Source organism: Oncorhynchus tshawytscha, linkage group LG08 (assembly GCF_018296145.1).
Source record: "Oncorhynchus tshawytscha isolate Ot180627B linkage group LG08, Otsh_v2.0, whole genome shotgun sequence".
Taxonomy (NCBI): Eukaryota; Metazoa; Chordata; class Actinopteri; order Salmoniformes; family Salmonidae; genus Oncorhynchus; species Oncorhynchus tshawytscha.
The window spans coordinates 14,159,617-14,180,538 of NC_056436.1; the positions used below are offsets into that span (position 1 = coordinate 14,159,617).

Genomic DNA, 20,922 nt, shown 5'->3' on the forward strand with positions numbered 1-20,922 from the left:
ACACAACCCAACCAAGCCGCACTGCTTCTTTAACACAGCGCGCCTCCAACCCAGATGCCAGCCACACCAATGTGTCAGAGGAAACATTGTGCACCTGGCTACCTTGGTTAGTGCGCACTGCACCCGGCCCACCACAGGAGTCGCTGGTGCACAATGAGACAAGGATATCTCTACCAGACGACGCTAGGCCAATTGTGCATCGCCCCACGGACCTCCCAGTCGCGGCCGGCTGCGACAGAGCCCGGGCGTGAACCCAGAGTCTCAAAATATTCACATGATTTTCCTCCCTCATGAAGACATCTATTTTGTGAAGTGCACCAGTCCCTCCTGCAGCAAAGCACCCCCACAACATGATGCTGCCACCCCTTTGCATCATGGTTGGGATGGTGTTCTTTGGCTTGCAAGCCTCCCCCTTTTTCCTCCAAACATAACGATGGTCATTATGGACAAACAGTTCTATTTTTGTTTCATCAGACCAGAGGATATTTCTCCAAAAAGTACCATCTTTGTACCCATGTGCAGTTGCAATCCGTAGTCTGGCTTTTTTATGGCGGTTTTGGAGCAGTGGCTTCTTCCTTGCTGAGTGGCCTTTCAGGTTATGTTGATGTAGGACTCATTTTACTGTGGATATACATACTTTGTACCTGTTTTCTCCAGCATCTTCACACAGTCCTTTGCTGTTGTTCTGGGATTGATTTGCACTTTTCGCACCAAAGTATGTTCATCTCTAGGAGACAGAACGCTTCTCCTTCCTGAGCGGTATGACGGCTGCGTGGTCCCATGGTGTTTATACTTACATACTATTGTTTGTACAGATGAACGTGGTACCTTCAGGCATTTGGAAATTGCTCCCAAGGATGAACCAGACTTGTGGAGGTCTACAGTTTTTTTTCTGAGGTCTTGGCTGATTTCTTTTTATTTTCCCATGATGTCAAGCAAAGAAGCACTGAGTTTGGAGGTAGGCCTTACATCCACAGGTACACCTCCAATTGACTCAAATAGTGTCAATTAGCCTATCAGAAGCTTCTAAAGCCATGACATCATTTTCTGGAATTTTCCAAGCTGTTTAAAGGCACAGTCAACTTAGTGTATGGAAACTTCTGATCCACTGGAATTGGGATACAGTGAATTATATGTGAAATAATCTGTCTAAACAATTGTTGGAAAAATTACATGCACAAAGTAGATGTCCTAACCGACTTGCCAAAACTATAGTTTGTTAACAAGAAATTTGTGGAGTGGTTGAAAAACGATTTTGAATGACTCCAACCTAAGTGTATGTAATCTTCCGACTTCAGCTGTACACATATCCATGATGTTGTAATTTACTCAACATTATGTTCTTATTGAAGTCGTTTGTTGCAGCTCTCATGTTTATTTGTATAGTCAACAATGTTTTTCATCTGACCACAATCAATGAATCAGTACATAGTGGAGTGTCTGTAGGTCTACTGTATACTGGAGTGAATCACTGTAGTGTCTGAGTGAGGACTCACTGGGGAGAGTAGTAGCAGAGTAGTTGAGATGACATTTCTGAAGGGGGCGGGGGCCGGGTGTTGGTGTGTTCCGATTAAATCTGAGCGATAGGGTTGTATACATTTGGCACAGAACGAATGAAAACAGACTGAAACAGGGAGGAGCTACCTGAACTTGTCCAATAAGAAACGCTAATTTTCCTTTTGTGTAGAAAAATGTTTTGCTACGGTGTGTCTCCAAATGAAAAGTTAGAGGAGGGGAGGGGGCGCACCCCCACCACACTGAAATGCGTCTTTAGCTGCCATTTAAAGTCACCAGCACACGACAGGAATGTCGGGCCCCTGCGCACAGAGATTATGTACTAGACGTGTGTACTTTATTTTTAAAACATGGGGTGGGTCAAACGCTGGCTCGCTGGCTGACGGGAATGAAGAATGAGCGTGCTGTGTGCACAGTCGCAAGTTTTACAACCCCTTTCCCGACCTTGCCCGCTCTGGCTCTCCAAGACCGTTCCATCCAGGAGTCCACTGCCGTGACCAGGACTCGTCTAGTGATTCCATGGGATTATTAATGGGGTTTTAATTTGAGGGAAATATAAAGGTGTATATTTTCCTGAAGGATTATATCAAGCATAGGTGAGTTTGGTGGATAGGGGGAAAGTTTCATGAAAATTCACACTGGTGAGATGTCTCCATTCTTTTAAACAAATTATGGGGAAATATGGTTACAGATGTTAGTGAGAATCTGCGTTTTTAAATATATTTATTGACATGGCGGTGGAATATTAGTGAGAGTATTTTCTAAATGTAGACACCAGTGGCTAATTTTGTTTACCACCTGTTGTTCCTCAATGCAATTTTTTTTGAAGGACTTTCATTTCCTTTCAAATACCGCGATGGATACACTGTTGTAGCCTACCTAACCTTGTATTTCTTGTTAATTATTCTGACACAAGCGTATATTAGTATCACTTCTAACTTTGAAAGGCCTTCCTTGAAAGACCTTCATTCGGTAGGCTAGGCTACTCGTTAGTTAAGCGGGTGTAAGGTGAACTTTGAGTGCGCTCGCTGTGGGGGGCTATGACGGTCTCGATGCAGACTTTGGTCGCGTCGCTCGCAGATCATTATTATCTGTAGTGTTATCGGATACATACATTTGAGAGAGAGATTAATACAATATTATCTTAAAAGTTGTTGTCTGCTGGGCAGGAGGATATACTTTACTATTTAATCCTCTTCATCAATCCCCCTTGGTACTTAATTTAACATGAGGCCACAGAGAGCGCGCTCCACTTCAAACGGTGTCCTTGGCACATAGCCTAAAATAATAGAATAGAATAATGCAATTTGGTTGCAGCAAAATGCACACAGACTGGGCATGTTGTTATCCTCTCTCCACTAGGTGGATTGCACTGTTATATCATCATATTGCTTACATTCTGCACTCTACATGAGTGGGAGACAATATTGGGGGAAAAAACGTTTCATATCAAGTTAACCTAATAGGGAAGGTCCAGGGCACTCAGTCCCTCTCTCCATCTCTCCATCTCTCTCCCTTCTCTCTCCTCATCTTTTCACTGCCCTCTCTCTCTTCTCACCCTTTCACTGTCAACTCTCTCTTCTCACCCTTTCACTGTCAACTCTCTCTTCTCACCCTTTCACTGTCAACTCTCTCTTCTCACCCTTTCACTGTCAACTCTCTCTTCTCACCCTTTCACTGTCAACTCTCTCTCTTCAACCTTTCACTGTTATCTGTCTCTGTCTCTCTCTCTCTCTCTCTCTCTCTCTGCCAAACAAACACAAAGCAGAGTCACTACAGCTTCCTGATATCAGTGAATGAAAACAGCTGTGTGGTGTGACAGCCTTTGGTTTAGAATAATAGTGACTTTAGGTGAACAGCTTACAGAGTTAAAGGATAAATGTGAGCATGCCATGGAGCCTTTCCAGCAGTCTGGAATGTGTCCCAAATTGCACCATATTCCTTATTAAGTGCACTACTTTTGCCCATAGGGCTTTGGTCAGAATTAGTGCACTATAGGACATTGGGTGCCATTTAGGACGCAAACTTACTGTAAACACCCTCCAGGAATAGTTCACTATCGATCCGCTTTCTCCCTTTCCTCTTCCCTATAACCTCTACCAAGATCAAACTCATCCATTATCGCGCTCCAAACCAGGTTTAGGATTACCAATGTAGTAGGCTACACATTGTGTGTGTAATATGTGATACTGTCACGTTTATGTCCCATAGATGAAGGTTAAATGCAATATTATTAAGGTAATTCTATTATAGTTCTATTAGGGACTGTTCTAAATTGGGGGGGGTCTTAGTCCAAAATAGGGGAGGGTTGTCAAACATTTGTTGTTTTTGTGTGTTTTTTTTATTGGGCACAGGGCAGGATATACATGATTTATATTTGCCGTTTTGCAAGTTTGGACACACCTACTCATTTAAGGGTTTTTCTTTATTTTTACTATTTTCTACATTATAGAATAATAGTGAAGACATCAACAATAGGAAATAACATATATGGAATCATGCAGTACACAAAAAAAGTGTTAAACAAATCCAAATATATTTGAGATTCTTCAAAATAGCAACTCTTTGCCGTGATGAAAGCTTTGCACACGCTTGGCATTCTCTCAACCAGCTTCACCTGGAATGCTTTTCTTAACCAGCTTCACCTTGGAATGCTTTTCCAATAGTCTTGAAGAAGTTACCACATATCGTGAGCACTTGTTGGATGCTTTTCCTTCACCCTGCGGTTCAACTCATCCCAAACCATCTGATTTGGGTTGAGGTCGGGTGATTGTGGAAGCCAGGTCATCTGATGCAGCACTCCATCACTCTCCTTCTTGGTCAAATAATCCTTACACAGTCTGGAGGTGTGTTGTGTCATTGTCTTGTTGAAAAATAAATGATAGTCCCACTAGATTGTGTATCACTGCAGAATGCTGTGGTAGCCATGCTGGTTAAGTGTGTTTTGAATTTGAAATTAATCAATGATAATGTCACCAGCAAAGCACCCCCACACCATCACACCTCCTCCTCCATGCTTCACATTGGGAACCACACATGTGGAGATCATCCGTTCACCTACTCTGCGTCAAACAAAGAACCATTCATCTCAAATTTGGACTCATCAGACCAAAGGACAGACTTCCACTGGTCTAATGTCCATTGCTCGTGTTTCTTGGCCCAAGCAAATCTCTTCTTCTTATTGGTGTCCTTTAGTAGTGGTTTCTTTGCAGCAAATCGATAGTGAAGTCCTGATTCACATAGTCTCATCTGAACAGTTGATGTTGAGATGTGTCTGTTGAACTCTGTAAAAAATGTATTTGGGCTGCAATTTCTGAGGCTGGTAACGCTAATGAACTTATCCTCTGCAGCACTGGTAACTCTGGGTCTTTCCTGTGGCCGTCCTCATGAGAGCCAGTTTCATCATAGCGCTTGATAGTTTTTGCGACTGCACATGAATAAATGTTCAAAGTTCTTGAAATTTTCCAGATTGACTGACCTTCATGTCTTAAAGTAATGATGGATTGTCATTTCTCTTTGCTTATTTGACCTGTTCTTGCCATAATATGGACTTGGTCTTTTACCAAATAGAGCTATCTTCTGTATACCACCCCTACCTTGTCACAACACAACTGATTGGCTCAAACACATTAAGAAGGAAAGAAATTCCACAAATGTACTTTGAACAAGGCACACCCATTAATTGAAGTGCATTCCATACCTCATGAAGCTGGTTGAGAGAATGCCAAGAGTGTACAAAGCCGTCATCAAGGCAAAGGGTGGCTACTTCGAAGAATTTCAAATATAAAATATATTTTGATTTGTTTCACACTTTTTTGGTTACTACATGATTCCATATGTGCTATTTCATAGCTTTGATCCCAATTATTCTACAATGTAGAAAATAGTAAAAGTAAAGAAAAACCCTTGAATGAGCAGGTGTGTCCAAATTTTTGAATGGTACTCTATATAATGTCTTCCATATAGCCACATTTCCTTAACTGATTGCATGCTCCTCCCCTATCAAGGTGTTTTGGTACTTCCCTTATGCATTACGCTTTTCCGCCCGCTTACTATACCACAGGTCAATATAGTCTACCAGTCAACTGTCTACCCTGCCCTCTACCCATAGTGACAATAGTGGTCGATGGATCGTTTGTCCAGATCTGCAATAGGTTAACTAGCAATCGTACCATACATAGAATCATTCAAATCTTCACAAATGTTCAATATAAATCCACAAGATAGAGGAATGTCTGGCAGTCAGTGGAGAGGCCAGGTGCATTATTACACATGAAAGAACAGTGCAGACATGTAGCTCAATGAGCTTCCCTATTGGTTTTGTTTAGAGACAATAAAATGATCCTACCTAGACTAGTTTACGGCACCACAATCCAATTCATAATTACGTTATTGTTTTCAAGTAAGTACAATTGCGTAAACTTCTGAATAATGACACAAAAGCCCTGTTATTTGAAGTTGAATTCCATTTGGATTAGTTGTGGGTGTACTCTGGACAGATTACAGAAAGGCACAGTAGCAGGCCAGTCTGGCTGTAGTTTTGCTTCTGATACTGATGCGCTGTCTGTTGTTGATCATCATTCTCTCAAGTCGTCCTATATAGTGTGGCCACATAGGCCTGTGCTCCCAGCAGGCGCAGTTATTCAGGAAAGCTTAACACACATTCTGCCTCCTTTCCGATCAGAGCGACCATTCCTCGACCTAGAACCTAACGCTTCAATATAGCCTAAATATTTGTCATTTAAGTTTTAAAACGTATTACCTTTTTATGTGTGGCATAAACACATCTAGTCACAATGTTTTATCTGATTAGGCTCCTTCAATAGTCTCCTGTAGGCTACCTGCTGACCCGCTCCTCTCTGACCCGCTCCTGCTGACCCGCTCCACTCTAATATACAGTAGTTCCAGCATTCAAACTACGCAACTGCCATTCGATGAATGGAAAGAGACATCTGTTACAAAACACTCAAGTTAAATGACATTTGGATATTGTCAAACCAAGCCTTCACTACTAAATAGGGAGGGATCTATTTTCTGTTTGTTGAGATTGACATACAAACTTGGTCCCAAAACTTTGGGAAAGGGGGCGATTTTTGGACCTGCCCCCCTTCCCAACGGTCTGTCATAGATCATCTATAGATTACTTGAGCTGTTTGAAAAGGACGATACATTCTGTTCTATCAGAAATACTATGCCACTTTGTCTTTCTGTTCATAGATTTCACTGACTTGTAGTAGTGTAAATTATATATATATACGTACTGTAAGTATACAGTGTAGTGTTGTCTCTGTCTGTGTAGTAGGTCAAATTGTGTGGTAGGTCCAGTTGTATGGTACAGTAGGTCCAGTTGTGTGGTACAGTAGATCCAGTTGTGTGGTACAGTAGGTCCAGTTGTATGGTACAGTAGGTCCAGTTGTATGGTACAGTAGGTCCAGTTGTGTGGTACAGTAGGTCCAGTTGTATGGTACAGTAGGTCCAGTTGTATGGTACAGTAGGTCCAGTTGTATGGTACAGTAGGTCCAGTTGTGTGGTACAGTAGGTCCAGTTGTGTGGTACAGTAGGTCCAGTTGTATGGTACAGTAGGTCCAGTTGTGTGGTACAGTAGGTCCAGTTGTATGGTACAGTAGGTCCAGTTGTGTGGTACAGTAGGTCCAGTTGTGTGGTACAGTAGGTCCAGTTGTGTGGTACAGTAGGTCCAGTTGTGTGGTACAGTAGGTCCAGTTGTATGGCACATAGGTCCAGTTGTGTGGTACAGTAGGTCCAGTTGTGTGGTACAGTAGGTCCAGTTGTATGGTACAGTAGGTCCAGTTGTATGGTACAGTAGGTCCAGTTGTGTGGTACAGTAGGTCCAGTTGTGTGGTACAGTAGGTCCAGTTGTGTGGTACAGTAGGTCCAGTTGTGTGGCACATAGGTCCAGTTGTGTGGTACAGTAGGTCCAGTTGTGTGGTACAGTAGGTCCAGTTGTGTGGTACAGTAGGTCCAGTTGTGTGGTACAGTAGGTCCAGTTGTGTGGTACAGTAGGTCCAGTTGTATGGTACAGTAGGTCCAGTTGTATGGTACAGTAGGTCCAGTTGTATGGTACAGTAGGTCCAGTTGTGTGGTACAGTAGGTCCAGTTGTACAGTAGGTCCAGTTGTATGGCACATAGGTCCAGTTGTGTGGTATAGTAGGTCCAGTTGTGTGGTACAGTAGGTCCAGTTGTACAGTAGGTCCAGTTGTGTGGTACAGTAGGTCCAGTTGTACAGTAGGTCCAGTTGTACAGTAGGTCCAGTTGTACAGTAGGTCCAGTTGTGTGGTACAGTAGGTCCAGTTGTGTGGTAGGTCTAGTTGTGTGGTACAGTAGGCCCAGTTGTATGGTAGGTCCAGTTGTATGGTAGGTCCAGTTGTGTGGTACAGTAGGTCCAGTTGTATGGTAGGTCCAGTTGTATGGTACAGTAGGTCCAGTTGTATGGCACATAGGTCCAGTTGTGTGATACAGTAGGTCCAGTTGTGTGGTACAGTAGGTCCAGTTGTTTGGTAGGTCCAGTTGTGTGGTACAGTAGGTCTGGTTGTGTGGTACAGTAGGTCCAGTTGTGTGGTATAGTAGGTCCAGTTGTACAGTAGGTCCAGTTGTATGGCACATAGGTCCAGTTGTGTGGTATAGTAGGTCCAGTTGTGTGGTACAGTAGGTCCAGTTGTACAGTAGGTCCAGTTGTATGGCACATAGGTCCAGTTGTATGGTACAGTAGGTCCAGTTGTGTGGTACAGTAGGTCCAGTTGTGTGGTACAGTAGGTCCAGTTGTACAGTAGGTCCAGTTGTATGGCACATAGGTCCAGTTGTGTGGTATAGTAGGTCCAGTTGTGTGGTACAGTAGGTCCAGTTGTACAGTAGGTCCAGTTGTGTGGTACAGTAGGTCCAGTTGTACAGTAGGTCCAGTTGTACAGTAGGTCCAGTTGTACAGTAGGTCCAGTTGTGTGGTACAGTAGGTCCAGTTGTGTGGTAGGTCTAGTTGTGTGGTACAGTAGGCCCAGTTGTATGGTAGGTCCAGTTGTATGGTAGGTCCAGTTGTGTGGTACAGTAGGTCCAGTTGTATGGTAGGTCCAGTTGTATGGTACAGTAGGTCCAGTTGTATGGCACATAGGTCCAGTTGTGTGATACAGTAGGTCCAGTTGTGTGGTACAGTAGGTCCAGTTGTTTGGTAGGTCCAGTTGTGTGGTACAGTAGGTCTGGTTGTGTGGTACAGTAGGTCCAGTTGTGTGGTATAGTAGGTCCAGTTGTGTGGTACAGTAGGTCCAGTTGTACAGTAGGTCCAGTTGTGTGGTACAGTAGGTCCAGTTGTACAGTAGGTCCAGTTGTGTGGTACAGTAGATCCAGTTGTGTGGTAGGTCTAGTTGTGTGGTACAGTAGGTCCAGTTGTACAGTAGGTCCAGTTGTGTGGTACAGTAGGTCCAGTTGTACAGTAGGTCCAGTTGTGTGGTACAGTAGGTCTAGTTGTTTGGTACAGTAGGTCTAGTTGTGTGGTACAGTAGGTCCAGTTGTGTGGTACAGTAGGTCCAGTTGTGTGGTACAGTAGGTCCAGTTGTTTGGTAGTTCCAGTTGTGTGGTACAGTAGGCCCAGTTGTATGGTAGGTCCAGTTGTATGGTAGGTCCAGTTGTGTGGTACAGTAGGTCCAGTTGTATGGTAGGTCCAGTTGTGTGGTACAGTAGGTCCAGTTGTATGGTAGGTCCAGTTGTATGGTAGGTCCAGTTGGCAGTAGAGGACAATCTATAGATATTGACAGTCAATCAAATTAGGGATGAGCTCTTAGATCTCAGACTGTCCCCTGAGTTTAGGGAAGAAAGCATTTAGAAGGTACATAATGGTCTGTCATGTCTGTTTTTTATCCCTCTCTTTGATATGGCTTTATCTTTACTTGCTATGCGACAGTTTCCCTGATATAGGTTGAGCCTATGTGAATTCTCATGCCTTTTAGTCCAGGACTAGGCTTAATCTGTGTCTGGGGAACATGGTCCAATGTCAAGGTCTCTACCAGATTTAAACCATGCCAAGATGTCACAGACCTCTCTCCAGCTGTTACCGATACACTTACACACACTGTGTGGGTCGTGAGTCTTCCTAACCACACCCATCTGCCAGCTCTCATTTCTCCCTCTCCACTTTCCATACCCCTTAGAAAATACAACCACTCCTCCTCCTTCCTAGACAGTTACTGTGTTTACTCCGGGAAATCATTTAATTTTCATTGCAGCAGATATAGTTATGTAGACATTATAACCTCTGTCTGTCTGTGACATTATCTAGAACATTCTGTTCAGACATTGTTAGAGGCTCTTTGGCTCGTTGTTGAGGTGTTTTGTGTTTGATGAAAGCGCTTCATCAGGATTGCACACCGATTTGTCTGAGGGTGACACTGACAGAAACACTGACAGGTGTTTTAGGAATAGTTACAGATGGAACATCGGCTGGCTGTGTTCTCAGATAGTTGCCATGGTTCCTCTGCTCAGTTGTGTTGTGTTTACCTAGAGATATATTACCTTTTGTGTTGGCCTTCATATTTCATACAAAGGGAGGTATGACATTTCTGCTAAATGTCTTCAGATTTCCATCTGTCTGTCTTGGTATTCCTTGGCAAGGTTTGATTGAATGCTGAATGATGACATCACTGCTGAATCAGATGTGAAAGAGTAACACAAGGTAGACAGACACACTCACATCCACTAGACGGTCTACTGCATCTCAGTGCTAGAGGCGTCACTACAGTCCCTGGTTTAAATCCAGGCTGTATCACATCCGGCCTTGATTGGGAGTCCCATACGGAGGCACAGAATTGGCCCAGCATTGTCCGGGTTAGGGTTTGGCCGGATCAGGCCATCATCAACTTTACATCCCACAGTGGAAACGGTACAGCTACACTCAGAAAGATTGGTTATAACTCAAGTTACTTATGCTGGGAGGGGTTTAAATCCTTGAGACACAGTCAGAGGTTTAGTATGTGTGATGTACATGTAACTAACTTTCTCCCAAATCCCCATTGACACCAGTGCATGATGATCTATGGAGAAGTTGAAGTTCCATGTGCAGAGATCTAGTCTGGACCTTCTAGTACATATCATATCACTGGGTAGCTACAGGATTCAATAAATTACATAACATTATGACTTTAGTCCTAATATCTGGTGTTTGTGCAGGATAGCAAAACACCAGACGAGGACACTCTCCCATATTCATTGAACTGTACAGACACATCCCTACACATGAAGTTAACCCAGACACACTAGCATTAAACTAGTAGAAACACACAGACCAAACACACAGTTGAAACGTCGACGGGTCCAGCGAGAGCCGTTTGGTTTGAGCCGTTTGGTTTGAGCCGTTTGGTTTGAGCCGTTTGGTTTGAGCCGTTTGGTTTGAGCCGTTTGGTTTGAGCCGTTTGGTTTGAGTCTATCATTCATCATGTTCCCCAGTAGAGACCGAGAGGTGGGAGAGGGGTGATGAAATAGGCATGCTGCACCAAAATAGATCTTAGTGGTTAACCTTCACCCGCCATTCCACACACGCACACACATATATACACACATATACACACACATATACACACACATACAGGCACACACGCACATACACAGACGCACGCACCCACCCACGCACGCACACACACACACACACACACACACCTACACACACACACACATTCACGCATAGACACAAACACTCCACTGTGACAGTTGGGGGACATGTCATGCTAAAACTGGAGCCTGGGGAGGGATGAGGGAGTGGAGGGGACTATTTGGGGTTCCTAAATAGCAGGAAAGGGTTGTAAACCTAAATGGTATACGTTCCTAGGATGTACAGTACCCGTAAAAACTTTGGACACACCTTCTCATTCAAGGGTTTATCTTTATTTGTACTATTTTCTACATTGTAGAATGATAGTGAAGTCATCAAAACTATGAAATAACACATATGGAATCATGTAGTAACCAAACAGGTGTTAAACAAATCAAAATATATTTTATATTTGAGATTCTTCAAAGTAGCCACCCTTTGCCTTGATGATGTCTTTGCACACACTTGGCATTCTCTCAACCAGCTTCATGAGGAATGCTTTTCCAGCAGTCTCGAAGGAGTTCCCACATGCTGAGCACTTGTTGGCTGCTTTTCCTTAATTCTGCAGTCCAACTCATCCCAAACCATCTCAATTGGGTTGAGGTCAGGTTATTGTGGAGGCCAGGTCATCTGATGCAGCACTCCATCACTCTCCTTCTTGGTCAAATAGCCCTTACACAACCTGGAGGTATGTTGGGTCATTGTCCTGTTGAAAAACAAAACCAGCAAAGCACCCCCACATCATAACACCTCCTCCTCCATGTTTCACGGTGGGAACCACACGTCTAGATCATCCGCTCACCTACTCTGCGTCTCACAAAGACTCGGCGGTTGGAACCAAAAATCTAATATTTGGACTCATCAGACCAAAGGACAGATTTCCACCGGTCTAATGTCCGTTGCTCGTGTTTCTTGGCCCAAGCAAGTCTCTTCTTATTATTGGTGTCCTTTAGTATTAGTTTCTTTGCAGCAATTCCACCATGAAGGCCTGATTCACACTGTCTCCTCTGAACAGTTGATGTTGAGATGTTTCTGTTACTTGAACTCTGTAAAGAATGTATATGTTTTTTGCGACTGCACTTGAAGAAACTTTAAAAGTTCTTGAAATTTTCCAGATTGACTGACCTTCATGTCTTAAAGTAACGATGGACTGTCATTTCTCTTTGCTTATTTGACCTGTTCTTGCCATAATATGGACTTGGTCTTTTTATCTTCTGTATACCACCCCTACCTTGTCACAACACAACTGATTGGCTCAAACGCATTAATTAAGAAGTAAAGAAATTGCAGAAAGGAACTTTTAACAAGGCACACCTGTTCATTGAAATGCGTTTCAGGTGTGCAAAGCTGCCATCAAGGCAAATGTACTTTGAAGAATCTCAAATACTCTTTTTTTTGGTTACTACATGATTCAATGTGTTATTTCATAATGTTGATGTCTTGACTATCATTCTACAATGTAGAAAATAGTAAAAATAAAGAAAAACTCTTCAAATCAAATCAAATCAAATTTTATTGAATGAGTAGGTGTGTCAACTTTTGACTGGTACTGTATGTAACAGGATTTCTTCCATTGAGATTTGTGTTTTATAGTAAATTCAGAACAGCTTCTCATAGGTCTGCGTGGATGAATGAGGTTGTGATGTTTTGGTTTGAAGTTGATGTCAGTTATAATACTTCACAAGGCTCTCTGTAACAGTGTATCTGAGTAACACTTACAACTACTGCACTTTACAATCTTGACATGCTCATTTACCTTTCAACATTTATTGGTACTGGCGCTTTGAATAAAGATGTATATAAATCATTGTTAATTATTATCACCTTACAGTTTCCCTCTTCCAGACGTCCTGCCTGTGTGTGAGGTCCATACTGATCCTTCCGTATCTCTCCCTCCTCCTCTCCCTTCTCCTCTCCTCTCCCTCCACCACTCCTCCTCTCCTCTCCCTCCACCACTCCTCCTCTCCTCTCCCTCCACCACTCCTCCTCTCCTCTCCCTCCACCACTCCTCCACCACTCTTCCCGTCCTCCTCTCCCTCCACCCTCCTCCTCTCCCTCCACCTCTCCTCCACCACTCCTCCTCTCTCCTCTCCCTCCACCACTCCTCCTCTCCTCTCCTCTCCCTCCACCACTCCTCCTCTCCTCTCCCTCCACCCTCCTCCTCTCCTCTCCCTCCACCACCCTCCACCACTCTTCCTCGTCCTCCTCTCCCTCCACCACTCCTCCTCTCCTCTCCCTCCACCACTCCTCCTCTCCTCTCCCTCCACCACTCCTCCTCCCTCTCCCTCCACCACTCCTCCTCTCCTCTCCCTCCACCACTCTTCCTCTCCTCCTCTCCCTCCACCACTCTTCCTCGTCCTCCTCTCCCTCCCCACTCCTCCTCTCCTCTCCCTCCACCACTTCCTCCTCTCCTCTCCCTCCACCACTCCTCCTCTCCTCTCCCTCCACCACTCCTCCTCTCCTCTCCCTCCACCACTCCTCCTCTCCTCTCCCTCCACCCTCCTCCTCTCCTCTCCCTCCACCTCTCCCTCCACCACTCCTCCTCTCCTCTCCCTCCACCACTCCTCCTCTCCTCTCCCTCCACCACTCCTCCACCACTCTTCCTCATCCTCCTCTCCCTCCACCACTCCTCTTTCTCCTTTCCCAGAGCAGCTGAAGCGGTCTCCAGCCCCCAGTTACCTCACTGAGCCACCGACCCCACCGCCACACTGGCTGCAGCCATGACGTCCACCACGGACTTTGACAATGTTGAGATCACTCAGCAGTACAGCCGCATCAACACACGCTTCGAGCTGCTAGGAGAGGAACTGGACAATGACAACAGCTCTGCAAGACTGTTTGAGAGGTCACGCATCAAAGCCCTTGCAGGTGACCTAGGGGTCAAACATGGGGTGGGCTGGGGTGTGTTCAATTCAATTCAAGGACTTTATTGGCATGGGAAACATATGTTTACATTGCCAAACAAGTGAAGTAGATAATAAACAACTGAAATAAACAATAAAAATGAACAGTAAACATTACACTCACAGAAGTTCCAAAATAATAAAGACATTTCAAATGTCATTAATCTCTCTCTCGCTCTCTCACTTTCTCTCGCTCTCTCACTTTCTCTCTCTCTCTCTCTCTCTCTCTCTCTCTCTCTCACTCACTCACTCACTCACACACACACCCCCTAGAGTTGCTGGGATCATTTGCACATTTCCAGAATGCTCCAGTGTGAGCGATGTGGACAGCTGCCCTCCCTTAAGTTCTGGTAAAAAGTAGTGCAGTATATAGGGAATAGGTTTCCATTTAGGTTTCCCTGTCTGCCTCCTAAATGGCAGCCCCCATAAGTGGTACGCTAATGGAAGAGAGTGTGTGGTTATTGGATGTCAAGGACTCTACTTCATTTTGGCCATTGGCTGTACTGATCTCTATCTCTCTTTAGCTTTCTCTTTCAAGCTGGTGGTTGTTCCCAGTCTGTCTGTCTCTTTGAAAGAGGAGAGAGCCTCTGTGTGGGAGCTAGCTAGCTGGTGTTATGTTGCTATACTGATGTCTCTGTAATGCAATCAGAGTTCCCTGTCACAGACAGAGAGAGAGGGAATGAGAGAGAGGGAGAGAGAGAATGAAAGAGCGAGGGGAAGAGAGAGAAAGTGGGGGAAGAGAGAGAGAGAAAGAGGGAGGGAATGAATAGGAGGGAGTAATGGCTCTTACACATCAGTATTGCTGTACAGGTTGTGAACCGAGTATGATCTATGTCTACTGTACCATCATACACATACAGTAACATTCTCATAATCTCCTCCGATTTTGGGAACCCCTTCTCTGATCCACTTTGGTGTATAGATATTCACCCACTGACTAAAACATGTATGATCACTGAGTCATGTAAAAACACTAAGCCCTCCATCCTACACTTCCCATGGTTATTTCATGGCTGTGTGGGGAGGAGAGGAGATGCACAGCCTTGTCAGGAACACACATGTGAAGCCTGGGACATTTGTATGCATGGCTGGTGCGCTGGAGAAAGAACCACTTGGCTGAGGTGAGTGGAACGGGATGCGGGAGATCGGGCAGGTCATCCGTGATACAAGTCAGTATTCGGGGTCAGTCCATGTCTGAGGACATATGGAGATGCAGGAAAACCAGCCACTAGGGGCAACACTGAGCACCGTTTTTTTCAAGTACTGTAGTTTTCAGTTTTGCTAGGATGGTGCGGATGTGGATGGTGGAGAGGCGTAAGCATCTGCCTCTGATTCCAACGGTTGCATGTTCAAATCCAGCAATAGAAAGTTGTTTTTGATATTTTTGTTTTAAGCCCAAACCTTAACCCTTACCGTTAAACATTCAGAGTTAATGCCCTACCTTAAAAATTTGGAGTTGATGCCTAAACTTAACCTTAAACACTTCTAAATTTGACATTTGATAAATATGGATGAACGTCTAATTCTGACGTGAGACTGTGAGAGCTTGTTGGAGAGAGAGAGCGAACGAGAGCAACATCAGCGCTGAAGTGAGGAGAGAGAGTGAGGGGGGAGAGAGAGAGCGAACGAGAGCAACATCAGCGCTGAAGTGAGGAGAGAGAGTGAGGGGGGAGAGAGAGAGCGAGCGAGATAGGGAGCGAGGGATGAGAGAGAGAGAGAGAGCGCAGCATCAGTGCTGGAGTGAAAACAGAGAAGTGTGAAAGAGAGACAGAAAGAGAGAGGGCGGGAACAGGAGAGTGTGCCAGACAGGAGAGGTAGAGGGAACAAGAGACGAGGAGAGAAAAGAGTGAGATCGAGAGAGAAAAGAGGAGAGAAGTGGCGATAAGTGGAGTGCTGCTGAGCACCTCTCATCCCAGATCTCCGCTCCAGACTCCCTCCATCGTTGGACTCAGGACTCAAGATGAGCAGCCCGTCTCCATGTCTGTTGCGTGCTGTCAGCCAACCTCGGCTCCGAGAGGTCAAGATCAGCCTGAAGACCAGGGAGACCCGGGAGACTAACAGGGAGACGTCCACACCCCTCAGATCCATTGGTGTGACCCTGGGGAGGGACAGGGACAGTTACAGAGAGGCCACCAGGGACCGGGCCATCACCCCAGGGAAAGAGACCCCGCTCCGGGCCACTTTGAGCAGCAGCAACCGCAGCCGGAGCACCCCACCCGTCCACAGAGCCCAGAGGAGGGCAGCGAGGGGTGATGGGAGAACCACCAGGCAGGAGACAGAACACCAGCCTGAGAGGAACGGGACCCTCCGGGTCATACCCACGTCTGGATCTAGAGACCCTCATCCTCTGGGACTGGGTCTGGGTCTCTCCCCCATCTCCTGTTTCTCCTCTTCCTCCTCCACCTGCACACCTGCCAGACGTCAGCAACGCCATGCTCCCTCTCCCCCTTGCCCAGCTTCTCCCCCCACCACCTCCTCCTCAGGAAGGAGTATGAAGAAGGCGAGGTGTCTGAGCTACAGCACCTCCAACATCTGCTTCAACTCCATCCTGGATGGACGCTTCAGGCAGCTGCAAGGTAAACTACTGTCCAGGCTAGTCTGGGGCTGGGGGTGGTGATGGTGTTGGTGGGATGGACGCTTCAGGCAGCAGCAAGGTAAACTACTGTCCAGGCTGGGCTGGGGGTGGTGTTGGTGTTGGTGGGATGGATGCTTCAGGCTAAACTACTGTCCAGGCTGGGCTGGGGGTGGTGATGGTGTTGGTGGGATGGATGCTTCAGGCAGCTGCAAGGTAAACTACTGTCCAGGCTAGTCTGGGGCTGGGGGTGGTGATGGTGTTGGTGGGATGGACGCTTCAGGCAGCTGCAAGGTAAACGACTGTCCAGGCTGGTCTGAGGCTGGGGATGGTGTTGGTGGGATGGATGCTTCAGGCAGCAGCAAGGTAAACTACTGTCCAGGCTGGTCTGGGGGTGGTGCTGGTGGGATGGATGCTTCAGGCAGCAGCAAGGTAAACTACTGTCCAGGCTGATCTGAGGCTGGGGATGGTGTTGGTGGGATGGATGCTTCAGGCAGCAGCAAGGTAAACTACTGTCCAGGCTGGTCTGGGGCTGGGGGGGGTGGTGTTGGTGGGATGGATGCTTCAGGCAGCAGCAAGGTAAACTACTGTCCAGGCTGATCTGAGGCTGGGGATGGTGTTGGTGGGATGGACGCTTCAGGCAGCTGCAAGGTAAACTACTGTCCAGGCTGATCGGAGGCTGGGGGTGGTGTTGGTGTTGGTGGGATGGATGCTTCAGGCAGCAGCAAGGTAAACTACTGTCCAGGCTGGTCTGGGTGGGTCCACAGTCCACCCTCTCTCACTTAACTTTAAGGTTAGGGTTAGTCTTGCAGTGATGGTGGTGTGTCCAGTTCATCCCCTCCCACCCTACAGGGGTTAAAGAAGAGAACACAGTTTCCCAGGGTACCCTTCCCATCCCTCTCTCTGTGTTCGGGACAGATTTAGGTCAAGGAGGGGTTGATGGGGAGGTCTGGCTTGCGATGCGAGCGAGCGTGTGGGTGGTTTGATTGCTCCTGCTGTCGTGACGAGCTGGGGAGTCAAGGGAAGGGCCGTGACATTCCACTGTGTAGTGGCACTTTTAAAAAAAATGTAGTTGTATTTATTTTCAGGAAGCAGAGGCTATGTTCCAACTGTTCGCTGAGTTTGATCTGAATATTTCATGAAGCAAACTCCTAAAAAGGTTGTACTGTGTTTTCCTTTCCCCCTGCCATTCAAGGCAGGCCAGTGCTGTAATCTTTTATTCGTGGAATTAGAGTGGGATTGATTATGTATTAACACTATCTTATTACCTGTCTACCACCCTTACCACTCACCTTGTACTCACCAACTATTTTCACCTGACATTATCAAAATATGATGTAACATAAACACTAGCTACAGTATTCATTTGGTGTCTTTTCTCCTGGTGAGCCATGTGACTCTCTTAGGCTCTTCAGAAACTCTGTTCAGATAACTGTGTGGAACATCTATTAAATAATCCATCTCCTCCTTTCCTCCTAACTTCCATCTTTTCTCTCCGTTATTCGATTTTCTAAGAGAGCGGTTGTCCATCACAATTTACATTAGCTTTTGCTAGCCAGCTCCCTGATGACAGGAACACATTAGTGAGGAGGAGAGGAGGACATGAGGAGGAGAGGAGGACAGGAGAACAGGAGGACAGGAGGCCATGAAGACAGGAGGAGAGGAGGACAGGAGGAGAGGAGGACATGAGGATATGAGGACAGGAGGATATGAGGACAGGAGGATATGAGGACAGGAGGACATGACAGGAGGACAGGAAGACAGGAGGACAGGAGTAAAAGAAAGGAAGCCAGCCTCTTCTGTCCAATGATTCAGTGGATTCTGAAACCCATGATGTAATCAGGCACTGTCTGCTGTCTCTCTCTCAATTCCATTTAAATGTCAAATCAAATCAAATTTTATTTGTCACATACACATGGTTAGCAGATGTTAATGCGAGTGTAGCGAAATGCTTGTGCTTCTAGTTCCGACAATGCAGTAATAACGAACAAGTAATCTAACTAACAATTCCAAAACTACTGTCTTATACACAGTGTAAGGGGATAAAGAATATGTACATAAGGATATATGAATGAGTGATGGTACAGAGCAGCATAGGCAAGATACAGTAGATGATATCGAGTACAGTATATACATATGAGATAAGTATGTAAACCAAGTGGCATAGTTAAAGTGGCTAGTGATACATGTATTACATAAGGATGCAGTCGATGATATAGAGTACAGTATCAACGTATGCATATGAGATGAATAATGTAGGGTAAGTAACATTATATAAGGTAGCATTGTTTAAAGTGGCTAGTGATATATTTACATCATTTCCCATCAATTCCCATGATTAAAGTGGCTGGAGTAGAGTCAGTGTCATTGACAGTGTGTTGGCAGTAGCCACTCAATGTTAGTGGTGGCTGTTTAATAGTCTGATGGCCTTGAGATAGAAGCTGTTTTTCAGTCTCTCGGTCCCAGCTTTGATGCACCTGTACTGACCTCGCCTTCTGGATGACAGCGGGGTGAACAGGCAGTGGCTCGGGTGGTTGATGTCCTTGATGATCTTTATGGCCTTCCTGTAGCATCGGGTGGTGTAGGTGTCCTGGAGGGCAGGTAGTTTGCCCCCGGTGATGCGTTGTGCAGACCTCACTACCCTCTGGAGAGCCTTACGGTTGAGGGCGGTGCAGTTGCCATACCAGGCGGTGATACAGCCCGCCAGGATGCTCTCGATTGTGCATCTGTAGAAGTTTGTGAGTGCTTTTGGTGACAAGCCGAATTTCTTCAGCCTCCTGAGGTTGAAGAGGCGCTGCTGCGCCTTCCTCACGATGCTGTCTGTGTGAGTGGACCAATTCAGTTTGTCTGTGATGTGTATGCCGAGGAACTTAAAACTTGCTACCCTCTCCACTACTGTTCCATCGATGTGGATGGGGGTGTTCCCTCTGCTGTTTCCTGAAGTCCACAATCATCTCCTTAGTTTTGTTGACGTTGAGTGTGAGGTTATTTTCCTGACACCACACTCCGAGGGCCCTCACCTCCTCCCTGTAGGCCGCCTCGTCGTTGTTGGTAATCAAGCCTACCACTGTTGTGTCATCCGCAAACTTGATGATTGAGTTGGAGGCGTGCATGGCCACGCAGTCGTGGGTGAACAGGGAGTACAGGAGAGGGCTCAGAACGCACCCTTGTGGGGCCCCAGTGTTGAGGATCAGCGGGGAGGAGATGTTGTTGCCTACCCTCACCACCTGGGGGCGGCCCGTCAGGAAGTCCAGTACCCAGTTGCACAGGGCGGGGTCGAGACCCAGGGTCTCGAGCTTGATGACGAGCTTGGAGGGTACTATGGTGTTGAATGCCGAGCTGTAGTCGATGAACAGCATTCTCACATAGGTATTCCTCTTGTCCAGATGGGTTAGGGCAGTGTGGTTGAGATTGCATCGTCTGTGGACCTATTTGGGCGGTAAGCAAATTGGAGTGGGTCAAGGGTGTCAGGTAGGGTGGAGGTGATATGGTCCTTGACTAGTCTCTCAAAGCACTTCATGATGACGGATGTGAGTGCTACGGGGCGGTAGTCGTTTAGCTCAGTTACCTTAGCTTTCTTGGGAACAGGAACAATGGTGGCCCTCTTGAAGCATGTGGGAACAGCAGACTGGTATAGGGATTGATTGAATATGTCCGTAAACACACCGGCCAGCTGGTCTGCGCATGCTCTGAGGGCGCGGCTGGGGATGCCGTCTGGGCCTGCAGCCTTGCGAGGGTTAACACGTTTAAATGTCTTACTCACTTCGGCTGCAGTGAAGGAGAGACCGCATGTTTCCGTTGCAGGCCGTGTCAGTGGCACTGTATTGTCCTCAAAGCGGGCAAAAAAGTTATTTAGTCTGCCTGGGAGCAAGACATCCTGGTCCGTGACTGGGCTGGGTTTCTTCCTGTAGTCCGTGATTGACTGTAGACCCTGCCACATGCCTCTTGTGTCTGAGCCGTTGAATTGAGATTCTACTTTGTCTCTGTACTGGCGCTTAGCTTGTTTGATAGCCTTGCGGAGGGAATAGCTGAACTGTTTGTATTCAGTCATGTTACCAGACACCTTGCCCTGATTAAAAGCAGTGGTTCGTGCCTTCAGTTTCACACGAATGCTGCCATCAATCCACGGTTTCTGGTTAGGGAATGTTTTAATCGTTGCTATGGGAACGACATCTTCAACGCACGTTCTAATGAACTCGCACACCGTATCAGCGTATTCGTCAATGTTGTTGTCTGACGCAATATGAAACATCTCCCAGTCCACGTGATGGAAGCAGTCTTGGAGTGTGGAGTCAGCTTGGTCGGACCAGCGTTGGACAGACCTCAGCGTGGGAGCTTCTTGTTTT

At 46.2% G+C, this 20,922-nt stretch overlaps 1 protein-coding gene across 1 annotated transcript in view; it reads left to right on the top strand.

Annotated features, from left to right (window-relative positions):
• The first annotated feature begins 1,810 nt into the window (after positions 1-1,810).
• LOC112256873 (spectrin beta chain, non-erythrocytic 1-like) overlaps positions 1,811-20,922 on the top strand; it is a 73,666-nt gene continuing 54,554 nt past the window's right edge. The window contains exons 1-2 of the mRNA XM_042326249.1: positions 1,811-2,111; positions 13,749-13,969. Coding sequence (XP_042182183.1) covers positions 13,822-13,969 — 148 coding nt within the window. The 5' untranslated portion in view covers positions 1,811-2,111; positions 13,749-13,821. The remainder of the gene's footprint in view (positions 2,112-13,748; positions 13,970-20,922) is intronic.